General features: G+C 28.0%; 1 protein-coding gene across 23 annotated transcripts in view; it reads left to right on the top strand.

Annotated features, from left to right (window-relative positions):
• The window catches only part of LOC118070267 (serine/threonine-protein kinase MARK2), a 36,794-nt gene that overhangs the window by 4,862 nt on the left and 18,673 nt on the right, over positions 1-13,259 (top strand). For 17 of the 23 annotated variants that reach the window (XM_035088758.1, XM_035088757.1, XM_035088773.1 and 14 more), the window contains one exon: positions 656-792. Coding sequence is in view for 3 of the 23 variants with exons in the window: in XM_035088778.1 (XP_034944669.1) it covers positions 8,917-9,369 (453 nt within the window). In the remaining 20 variants the exon portion in view is untranslated. Of the gene's footprint in view, positions 1-655; positions 793-5,255; positions 6,139-8,657; positions 9,370-12,530; positions 13,133-13,259 lie in introns of those variants that run through there. The other 6 variants (XM_035088778.1, XM_035088779.1, XM_035088780.1 and 3 more) reach the window with 6 other exon arrangements.

The raw sequence follows: 13,259 nt of genomic DNA on the forward strand, positions 1-13,259 counted from the left end.
TTATTTTAACGTAAATACAAAAGGAAGCTGACCTTTTTCCTTTAGTTGAAAACTTGTCTGAATTGACATCCTAAATGTCGTGACAGCTGGTACTTGGTAATTGACAATATCCGTCACGGTGAATGCACTTTGGTAAAAGTACTGAAAAAAATTGAGAAAAATACTAACTTTAACCGTTAATTAAATGCAAAAAAGATAATAAAAGTTCGTATCACTTTAACAAAAAAAAAAAGAACATATTAAACTCTGTGCTAGAGGCAGTAAATTATCAGAAATTGTTTTTTTACCATCATTATTTATTATTTTTCTTTTATTTTTATTGAAGATAATTGTATAGTGTACGTCATAAACTTTCACAGTTAATAATTTGAGTACTACTAAGAATACGGAAAAAAAAACTATGAAATTTTATTTTGCAATCTAGTCGAGATTCAATTGGATTTTCTTTCTTTAATTTGGGTCATTCATAAACCTAAAAGAAAATCTAGAGAACCCTCATTGATTGAAAAGTTGATTAAATATAAATCCTTCAACAAAAAATTTCATAACGAATATGAAAAAAAATTGTTTATGATTATTAATGGTGTACTTCACAAAAAAGTTATTATTGTGGATTTTTCAACTTTCCTCTTGTTTACGATTTATTTTTTTGCAGGCGTAGAGGCAGAAACACCGAAGGGCTGGAGGGTTTAAGGCAGTAATCCTGGCTGGCCTATAATGTACAATACTATGCGGAGCACATTGCAAACTGTTCCCGAATCTGTGCCCGCCGACCGCGTCACTAACTCAAAGGTAAGTTGTTGAAGAAATTTTGAATTCTTCAGGGGAAGAATTGCGCAAATTTTGGGCATTCTTTTTTCTAAACTCTACTACATAAATTTTCATATATTTTATTGATTGATTTCTTATATAGAAATATACATTTAAAATTAATAGTTTCAATAAATATTTTATTTCTGCTCTTATAGTATGCTGCTAGATAAATATTTAAAATTCAATTACATTAGTAGGTGATTTAGTTTAGAAAAAAGACGATCCAAAGACGAAATAAAATGCTTTTTCAAACACTTGAAGGGTAATTGATTTTGTATTAGTCTTTTATCATAAAAAATCATTCACCATGCAAGGAAAACATTATTTTTTTTGGTGGATACGTCATTTCGAAGCCTTTGCTTCATGTGTAGTCCCAGAGGGAATGGTGCAAAGCGCAGAAAATATTGCAATATTATATATAATCATACGTTTTCTTTACTAACGAAACTAAAAAATCTTAAATTTCACGTTTATGTGCGTGGCAAATTTTTCATTGATGCATATCTTACTATCTGATTGATAAATCTTCGACAATAACTAGCGAAATCGTTTCGTGATTACTTTGGATAACTCTAACTTGATTATAACTCCATCGTTATTTGTTTTTTTTTTCAATCATAAATAACTAGATTTTTTGTATAGCACTAGTTAAAAAGTTTCTAATAATTCATGTTCCAATTAAAATAAATATTATTTAGAATCACTTAAAGTATGTTTTGATTAGATATACTAGTTCATGTTCTATCAAATTTTCTAGATCAAACCACTTGTTTAATTCTGTTATTCATGAAATAAAGTAGTATTCGTTGAAGTAATCATTTCCATTAATCTGGAACATTAAATAAATAACTCGGTAACAAGTAATCATGAAAATAATTGTTCAAATTATTATTTTAAATGACCTTCACTAAATAATTGTTGTAATTGAGTGCTTGATGAACTTGGGCATCAAGAGCTTGATATCAAATGATGAATATCACGCAAAAAGATAAGAGTTGAATAAGGAAGTGGGAGATTGTTTCTGTAATTTAAAAAAAATCACAGTTGTTTATATGTGCAGAGCAGATACACAGCATAGTAGAATTCAATGACGAGGTAATTGTCAATTGTTGTATAATAAGTAAAAATAAACTATTATTATTTAGAAAGTAACCATAATCTTTGATGACATTTTGTCTTTAAATTATCGTTGAAATCATAAAGTCTTTCGATCACTAATTATTTTTAATTGGAAATAGTGTTAAATTACTTCATAAATAAATGACGGTAATATTGAATAATCTATTATAGAGAATACAACAAAAAGCACTAGATGGCAGTAATAGTAATAGAATCCAGTTTCTAGCTTATAAAGATATTCAAGCTTTCGATTCAAAATATTGTTTTTTAATCAATACATTTTTATTTACTTTTTACGTTGATATTATCACCGAAATGAATAACTATTTCAAACTTTTAAATATTATTTGCAATAGGTATTGTTAAAATACAATGGGAGAAATGGAAAATGTTATTTTACAGTTTAAATGAAAAAGAAAGTCTTTTATATCAACTTTTACTATAAAACTAAACACATTCCAAACAATAAGCTTTTAACTTTTCACCACTATTTCATGATACAAAAGATGAATTGGTGAAAAAAAAAAGAATAATTTATTCTCTGAAATAGTTTCAGTAAAATTTATTAGTTTTTCTTTCTTCATGTCAAATAGAATTAAAAAAATATTTAATTTTATTTCACACCCAGTCTCTGTCTGTCAATTTCATGTAGCTTCTCATAAATAAATATAAGTCAATCTCTTTGGGAATTCCGCAAAGTAGAAGCTTTGAGCTTTAAGATGCATTTTAACGATGCCAAACCAGCCGTTACTCTTAAAGATACTTCGAATTAAAAATAGTTTAATCAGCTGTAGTAACGGATAATTTTAGATTGTTATCCGAATATAGAACAGTTTTAATAAAAAAAAAAATTCATATCTAACATTGGGTGTTTAAAACTTTATGAAAAATCAATAATTATGTGTAAGAATAGAAAACCTTGAAATGTCTAATACTCTGCATCAAATATCACTATATCTATCAAATACTTTATTGATGCTCTTAACCATCAATAAAATTAAATCAACTTTATCCTCAGAAGATAGTATAAAAAGCTATTTGATTATGAAATTAAGTCATGTATCTACCTTATTGATCATGGAAACTATTGTAAATATTTATTTTGACCAAGTTAAATATAGCTGACATTATATGTTTGAAAAAAATTACTTGCTTGACCATTTGAGCGGTACATTTCCGCTGTTTAGAACTGAAACAAGCATAACCATAATAGGTGCTAAAAGTATGTCATATAAAGTCTGAATAACGGCAATTTAGTGTACTTTGGAGTTGTATCTTGAGATTTTGCTTCATTTTAGAGATTAATTTAACAACTTTCATCCTATCTCCTGAATGAATTAAAATAGATACTTTATTTATTCACTAAAGTTTAATTCAATAAAAGTTTCTGATTATCAGAGGGAAAAATGATAATGAAATTTTCTTGGATAGCAACTGTAGAATATCAATAATATGATCTTTTTGGAGTGATTAATTAAATATAGAAGATGGAAAATATTTTTATTTATGTATAGATGCAAGAAAGTGATAATAGGGTGTGAATAGATGATGATTGGTTTTTAAATATTAAAGTGAATAGAGGAACTCGTACCATATCTGTAGTTGACTCCAAAGTGTGTAGCTCAGCTATATCTGAACTAAATGGATCGATTGAGCGGTTGAGTGCCTTAACCGTCTTAACCCAGTAACACAAAACTCCTATGCGGGTCCTATATTCTGCGAAGAAGCCTACAGTTATCACAAATTTGCATTGACAGACAAGATACCCTTTATGTTAGCTAGTCGATAAATGTTTTTGACAAATAATAGGATCATTTTGAATAAAATTCAAAGTCACTTAGCAATCAAAAAATATCAGTAGAGATTTTGTATTAGGCTTTTATTATTTGATTAATATTATTTAATAAATTATTGAAAATATAAAAAAATATGTTGTCTATAAAAAACTGTGAAATAAAAAAAAAATGTAACGGGTATGAATACTCTAGTTATGAACAACCCGTGATTAAATATGCTCTCATGAGCTAGTGCCCATGATTGCTTTACCTCTGACTGAAGAAAAAGGTCAAATATTCAATAAGCATGAAATTTGTACGCCATTTTCATCATTAATTAAAGTACAATTTTAAGATGAAAGTGAATGAAAAATTAATTTGTTCTATTTAATAATAATTAAACATCTAAATAGTGATAAATGTCTAGTTACATTGCTAGAGTAATTATCATTGGATGTAAAAAGAATTAATTTATCATTGAACACACGAAAGAGGAGTAAAGATAAAGTTAATTATCACTCAGTATTTTCTCATTTTTGTTTGTTAATTTTCTTTTAATCTTATTCTTGAATGATCTAATTTATCTTCTTTTCTTTCGCAAATCCAATTTTCCTTCCTCAGGTTGATAATAAAGCTACTAGAATATAATCGACCCTATTGCTCATCCGCTAATATTGTTGTATCGTGATAATATATAGATTGTTTTGTCGCTTCTTATCCCTGTCTCTTCATGTAACCTTTTTAGAAATATAAAGTCGATATTCAATATCCTATTGCGACTTCATATACTATCATCATCATCATGATAATATCTTGAGTTTTGCCTTGATTGAAATAATATTTTCCGAGTATTATTAATTGATAAATACAATTCAAGACATTAATAATAATACAGTGACTATTTTATTGCTCACTAATTTAATTATTTACTAATAATGATTTATTATAAAAAATTATTTTCTATGAATTTTATTGTTGCTCATAAAAATCTTAATCATTCAAGTTACTGTGAAGGATGTCTACCTTCTTACGTATTAATTTACATAATTCAAAGGATTCACGATTCAAGTGTACATTCTTATTAAAATGATAAAAAAACAATAGACTACAGAATACAGTTAACAGTTATATTATGAATAATAATTTTTAGCACTAGATATTAATTGTTTATCAGAAGACTTTGATGCGAAAACATTTCTATAAATGATTTCAGTGGAATTATACAAAGATCTCATTTTTTTTTTTATCATAATAATTCAATTCCATTTGAAAAATCATACTCTTAATGATTGCATGCTTTCCTATTAAGAGTCTCCATAATGCTTCCTTCACTGGTTGCACAACAAAGAGCATCTAGGCGCGGTTATGCCTTTTTAATATTAATTCCATCGACGCCCAGTGTTGGTGTCTCTGTTTTCTACTGCTGCATTGTAAAAAAGATACATATAGGAGACTTACAAGTTGAGTGCTGAGAACAGGCATGTACAAATAAAGATGATAGAAACAAGCAGGGGGTCCCAGGGGTACAGAGAAGTGGAGATGTGTTGTATGGATGACAAACTAAATATTCAAGCATCAGAGCAGGAGGTCTAGAGGCAACTCCGAAGATGGCCGAAGGTTTTGTGTGGTAAAGAGAGGGATCGAAAGTAGAAGTAAGAGACAGAGAAAGATGTGGGGGATTGTAGAGGTATAGAAAAGATATAGGCGAGTAGTATGACGCACACAAGTCCCCCAGCACGACATCTACACTCGAATTACGTATGAAGTTGATCCAGCCACTGAGCTCACTGCTCCCGTACATGTTCACTTGTGTGCTTAGTTTAGTCACCACGAGGCCTTCGGTCGGGCAACTCTCATTCTTATTTTTATTTTTTTTGTTACAAACTTAGTGATAAAACCGCAGTTAAGTGCGCGTCAATTAAGAACTGAATTTAACAAAAGGGCCCGACGACCAAGTCTTTCTGGTGCTCCAAAAACAAAGAAACCTGATGTTATTTTGGATTCATCGACCTAATTTCACTTTATTCATACACTTTGCACTGAAATGAAGTGAAATCTCGATGGTTATAATAAAAATAAAATTTCCAAGTGATATGATATGATGGAAAAGTGTAGGTACATAAAAGGGAAGTGTGTGGTGAAATAAGATTGCAAATAAAATATTGCATTTCTTATGTGTATATGTTTAAAATCTGCGTGACGTGACGAGAGGGCAAAGCCTGTCATGTTGACCGAGAGAAAACACTGAATACATACGTGTGGAGAGTTCTAAATGTGCCACAACTTGTTAACTTGGTTACGTTAATGATATTAGCTTAAATGTTCTTTGACAATCGATACCATTATTCTTCTATTTAAAAAGGTTATTTTTTGAAAGACATGCACTTGAAGTATTCATTTACAACTTTAATTTGATTTCTTAATTTTTTACGTAAGATTTTTTTTTTTCATTCGAATTATTTAATATCGAGACTGCAGTTTGCTACTTATCTTTGAATGCTCATAACTCATGATGTAATCATTATAGACAATTTTAAAGGGTCAGTTACAATTACTAAGTTGAATTATTTTTTATACATCTATCATGGTTTTTTTGTTCGTCTTAAATTAACTTGTGATTCAAGAATAAATTTTTTCCCAAGATTCATTTCATGGAATTGACATAATGATTTATTTCAGAGTTATGTATATTTAAAGTATTAATTAATTAAAATTTCACTCATGAAAATTAATTACTTAAATAATTGATAAATTCTTGAGAACTGTTACACCCACATTTTAACATTTATTTCAACAAATGAATTCAATTGCATTTCCGAAAGATAAAATATTCATTATAATTATGAAATATTTATTGTCAAATAACTGTCTTGAATCATTAATTTAGTTATCAAAATGAGTAGATAAATAATGTCAAAGTTCGTGTGTCCTTTTTTATCTGGGGAAACGAAATATTACTTTAGGTCAAGTTGGTTGATGTTCGGACGTAGAAGATTGAATTGACGAGTTGATTACAAAATTTGTGGGTGTACTAGTCAATTTAATATACTCATCTTGTTACCGAGTTGCATGCTAAATAATTGACAATTAGTCCATCATATTTCTTCATTCTGTCCCACTGGAAATGTACCGCTATACCTTCATGATAAATTGCACATTGCTCACTATTAAATTTGTTCTACTCTCGCTAGATACTTATGGACTTCACTTTAGTATTTTAAACAAATCATGATTATCTATATCTTAAGTGAAAATTACTCTTAGAAAATAAGCATGTCCTTCTGACTTTGAAGGCTTATTAATAATAAGTGATTAAATGATTTCGCAAGATACTTGTAAGACTAATCTCTAAGTTCCATCAAAATAATGTCAACTTGTTTCATTTTATAATAAAAAAATGTAATCAAGTATTAAGTCGTGATAATATTTTTTTTATTAATCTTTGTAGTGTTGAAATTACTATAACGTCATGCTTTATTTGTCCTCACAGTTGATGGAATGCTAGAAAATATTTTCGGAGTAAAGAAAAATGAATCAGTTTTAGATAAATTTTACAAAGAATTGAAACATATTTTCTTGAAGTTCTAAAGATGGAATTATTATAATAATTATGTTATTTATGAACTCAGTATCAATTATGACATGATTCTTACTGTAAAATATTGTATTGAACATGAAACATTGATTCGCAAATAAAAATAACTAATAAATAGCTTTCTCTATCAAATCAATGGAACTTCAACGGAAAAAAACCAGTTTTTAAATCAAGAAATTTATTTTGTCATAAATTTCTTTAATCTACTAAATGATTTGCAATATTTATCGTTATGTTATTATTATTATTAACATTGATAACTAAATGAATATATATGATTGGTATTATCATATCTCCTGTTTACAATATCTAAATATTTGTGATAGCATGTGGATATTTTTGAATTAAAAATTTCTATTTCAAATATTTTGATAAACTTAGATGATGAAAATATACTTGTATTTATCATTCATTTCCAAGCATTATTAACTCAGATATTTAAGTTATTATACCTGATAGTTAAAAACCCATTAGTCTTTGTAAGTTTTATATGAGTTTTAATACCCGAAAGAAAAGTGCCGCCTAAGAAAGATTAAAATTAAAGTTTTTATGAAACAAATATTTTAGTGCGAAAAAAAAAAATTATGAAATGTTTTGATCTCGTTTCTATTCTTATAATAGATATCAATACACTTACATTTCTCTCTTTCCTCTGGTGTCCGTCATACACAAGTATACTCAAGTCAAGAAAGTTTATTTAAAGAACAGAAAAATACTTTAAATATTAAATAAAATATTTTTTATCTTTAAATGATATATTTAAATAAAACTTTTCCATTATTTTTTATAATAAACTTTCTTCTTAGCATATTAATATAAGTACAAGTGTTATCATAATTTAACAGCTTGCATAAAAAAAGCAATAAAAAGAAGATAAATAAAATTATCCTCAATAATTCTTAAAATATAATCATAAATATTTTCATCCTTATTTTATTTAAAAATATAACTCTAGAGTTTTATTGATATGGGAATGAACGTTTAAAAATTTAATTAGTCAATTATAAGCCTTCAAAGCCAAAAGGTCTATTTCATTATTCTTCAATAAAAGATTCACTTTCAATGTATTACGATAGAGATAAATAAATTAATTAAATACAAAATTTAATTAGTAAATAATCATTGAATCCATTTGCCTATCAAAGATGTCTTGAGTAAAATTTAATTCTAATAGAAAGCAATAGTGTAAATATTTGAGTGGATAATAACGATTTCTAGATTATATTATCAATCTAACACTGTGATATTTAATGGCATTAAACTTGCATCATCACCATTACAAGCAACCACAATTGTAAGGTAATCTTGCAATCCGCATGTTGAACAATATTCACCTGTCTGTATAACCTTTCTAGTGATCTACTGGTAAACCCGTAACTCAGACTGTTTTCACCACGTGCACAATTTCAATTGATACTGGCCTCGAATGGTGACAGTATTGAACGTAAATGTCATTATTGACTCTAGTGGAATTCAATTGCCAAAGTTATTTTCCAATCGATTATCGTTCAAGTGCAACACAATGAGGTAGTGGAATTATAATTAATCAAAGACTGTGAAAAGAATAATTAGTAAAATTGGAAAGAAAGTACATTTTAAAATTAGCTTTTAAGAATGTATGTCATGGAGTCAAGTGGACACCGAGTGGCTCCGGCTAATCAGCAAGTGAAAAAAATTGAACATAAAACAACAAATGAAAATTCTAATGAAAGAAATGGCGGTGGTGGTAATCATATTGCAGCAACGGTGAAAAATACAGTGCGTCGACTATTAAGGAGAACTAAAAGTCATAGAGACACGCCATCTGTATATCTTGCTCCGATAACATCGACAAGTACTACAACCACACCAACTATTACAACAACAGCCAATGCAACTGCTGTCACCAATCCTAAACCTATGCCTGCTAATAAAGCCAATGCTATTACGAATACTAATGATGGTAATCTACGGAGGTCACAACCACCACCGCCACCAGCACCCTCAGCCCAATATCGAGAATCTTCAACCGGAAAATATAACAACTCTGCGAGCAAGCGATATTCGAGAATTAAATCACGATTGAAGGTAAGACTCAATACCGATTTACAATCAAATCGTGATTAAAAGCTTGAGCTCAAAGACTGAATTAAAAATTTTATCATTTTTTCAATCTTAATTACATTGTTGTTGGAGTATTTTAAGAAACAAAATTTCTACTTTGAATATATAATAAGAAAAAAACATTTCTACGTAATTTCTTCATTATTATTCTCAATGGTAATTTTATGATTTAAATATATGTTTTAAATAACAAAGAAAACTGCATAGAAAGTAATTAATGATAGCTTGTTTATAATCAAAAATCATTTTAAATAATTAGAAGTAACTTATTATTCGTTAAATAAAAAATATTAAGTATTTTCAACCAGAAAACAATGTATAGCATTATATGAATGAAGACAGAGTTATGACAGAATGATGCCAGGAATGCCATGTATTGTTTTCCGGTTGGAAATACTTAATATTTTTTATTTGGCAATATTATGGTCAAGAATAAAATTATTCTTGATCTAGGAATATTGTTTTGTCAGTGTAATTATCATAAATATTTGTTATTTTACTTAATGTCTTGTGAATAAGAACTATCGTTAGAGTAATTTCCACATTTTTCTCAGTAACTACCTTTCACTATTGTCTATAAAATATGACAGTGTAGATTTCAATGATGTTGTTACTAAAAGAATGTGGAACCCAGTTGTCGGTTGGTGATAAATAAAAACAAAAAAAAAATCCAAATCAACTCGAGTATCAAATATATATGTTACCACTTTTATTTTGTGGTTTTTGTGGTCATCTAAGTGTAGATGAATGTAAGACCCGCTTAACAGGTCTTGTAGCTTTTTTATATGTTAATTTCAAGGAAATCTATAATATATACATACATACTATTCTTAATTACTTGACGTGAGAAAAAGAATATATATATAGACATTGAACAGATGTCTGATGCAAATAATTGTGAAATATTATTTTTCTAAAAGACAAAGAAAATTTTTGTATTTTTCAATGATAAAATTAGAAAAGTTTCTAATTTATTTAACCTTAAATATTTTTGACAAAAAAGGAAAGAATATTATTCAAATGTTTTATTTATTTTTATATTGAAATTATAGAAAAATATTTACTTAGCTTTTTTTTTTAAAGAAAAAAAAAAAGTTTACTTTCACTTTACCTTTCGATCCATGAAATTATGAAGATTTTCCATAATTTTCCGTAAATACAATATTTCATAATAACAAATTAAGAATATTTACTTGATACTTTATTTATCATGAAATATTTTACAATGTTTATGATACTTAACATTTATACTTTATTTGTTTTTACGGAAAAATTTAGTATGACTCATAATTTTTGAATTCTAAGAATGACAATTTAAAAACAGTCAATAAGAAGAAAATTCTTTGTTTTTATTTTACCTGTTTAGATCACTGATGATTAATTGTACTGGGTGATTTAATTTTAGTCATGAAAAATAGTAACTCACGATTCAGAGTTTTTAAACACGAAACATTTTAAATAATTAAAAAAGAAAAAAAAAATCTATTTTTAAACTTTGAGGAAATAGACGTAATATTATTTCTCTATTAATAAAACTTTGAGTAATTATTAGTCTGATAAATTAGAATTTTCAATTTTAATCTCTTTTATATTTATGTTATACTTCCTAAATATCAATTGTATACTTTGTTACTTTCACACTCCCATCATTTTGATGTCTAACGGGACTTTCAGTCTAAATATTTTATAGACACGCACTTCTCGGTTCAGTATTATATTTATAACTGTTAAAAACCAGACATTAGATGAAATTTTTTGTCTTTTCTGTACTACATTAAATGTCTTACAAAAACTTGTTAAGTAAAATAACAGTTATGTTGAAAAGCTTTTTAAATGACCATTATTAAAAGATTATTTTTTATCTCTTTAACGAAAAAAAAAAACTTCTTCAATTAGTTTACATATTTAATACAATATTTATCATTCAATAAACAATTAGAACCAGTAGCTTATTTTATTGCTCTAATTTAATAAATAATTCTAAAATTATATTTAATAAAATTTTCTCATTGAAAATTGACCTATATTTGATCATTCTAATAACAGTAGTATTTTTTAACAACAAATACTATCGATAGCCAACTGTTTTTTTTTTAATATTCTACAATTGTTTCATAAATTAACAAAGAATCATTCTGACGTGTCGTCATCGATTATGAATTGAAAAAAAATAACGAAACAAACAAGCTCATATCATTGTTTTATGTAGGCGTAATGAGACAGAGAAAGATACATTCACGTGACAATTATTGTCAGTGTTTGGTTTTTAAACAAATACCAAGGCCAATTTGATAAATGTGTATATATATTGCCGTCGATACAGACGGTATTTATTTATTAACTGATGATACTAACTGGTAATAGTTGTTAATAAATATTTTTTGCAAAAATAATTGTTACTTGATGTTGATAAAAATGATTTTTTAAAAAAATTTTTCATTTTTAGAAGAAATATAATATATGAGAGACATTAGAGTTAGGAAAGCTGTAGCCTTGGTTATATTCAGGTATATTCTATTTCATGAGTCTACCACCACGAAACATTAATGATTGTATAACAAACTCGTACGGAAGCGGAAGAACTATACTGCATGGCGAAAAAGTATCAGTAATAGAGATCAAATACATCAGCAATATGAATAGTACGGTCTGTTGATTTTAAACGTTTATATCTGAACCTAATGATTGTAGAATTGCTTGTTATTAGTATTTAAAATCATTGAAAGTATGATTTAATGTTGTATAAACCATCATTATTGAAAACAATATTTTCGAAAATACTTTGTGCTAAATTTGAGTGTTAAGTGCCGGAAGAGTTTATTTTAATTAAATAAAAGTGACTTTTGATGAGAAATAATTTAACTTGATTGAAATTATAATTATCTAATTCTTCCAAGTAATAACTATAAGTGAAAAAAAATGTACTCTGATGAAAAGTGGAATTAATTTAATTTACTCCGGCACTTTGACAGTGCATCAATCAATTTCTTATCTTTGTTCAATGACTGAATAGTTGTTCTTTAAATTTTATGAGTTTAACATAAAAAAAAATCTCTTCAAAGTTACAATGCTTCTATCCGCATGATAATACTTTTGACGATCTCAAACTATCTTTACAAAAGCTTTCGCATTAACGACGTCGCTGTTGTCAGCAGTTGAAATCGTACGTTATCTTGAAATGCTATCTTCCTCTCTCTTGAGATTGCCCGGCTTGAGCAGTCTTCTGTGAAGCCCCTCCAAGTCATAGGAAATTGATCTCAATCGCTACGCGTGTAGGAAAAGCACTCAGTGTGCTCAGTTCGTCCTATCCGTTAGATCCTCCAAGAAGTGCATTGTGTGTACTATGTAGTGTTCTTTAGTTCTCGATCAACGTTGTTGCTTGGGACTTTCTTTTTTATACTTGAGTTGATGTTAGTGGTCACTTGAAGAAGTTTTTCAAGCACAATTGTATAGTATACTTCGGTATATTATACGGATAACTGAACACAGGAGGACAGGGACATTCTAAGTCGTGTATAGTATGTCTCCTGACAGTGAGCTGTGTGTATTTGCTTATGGTTATTAAGCCACCTTTTATAATCTTTTGCTGACGTATATGTTTACACGTGATGGCTGTATTATTAGAGAAGGGAAATTTTTATCAGTGGACGTATTCACTTGTTCTATCATTTAATAGATGGTATTGTGTATTTAATATGGTGACTTTTCAGTGATAATATAATATTAGGTACCAACAGGCTTTATTTAATTTTTACTCGACCGAGCAAATGTTTGTAGTACGAGACGTAGAACTATGCGCACGTCAACGCGCGGGTTTTAAAGTGGAGTGCTGTAATTTTCATAAATAATCCAAG

Source organism: Chelonus insularis, unplaced genomic scaffold (genome assembly GCF_013357705.1).
Source record: "Chelonus insularis isolate UGA/USDA-ARS -01 unplaced genomic scaffold, ASM1335770v1 contig_568_pilon, whole genome shotgun sequence".
Lineage (NCBI taxonomy): Eukaryota > Metazoa > Arthropoda > Insecta > Hymenoptera > Braconidae > Chelonus > Chelonus insularis.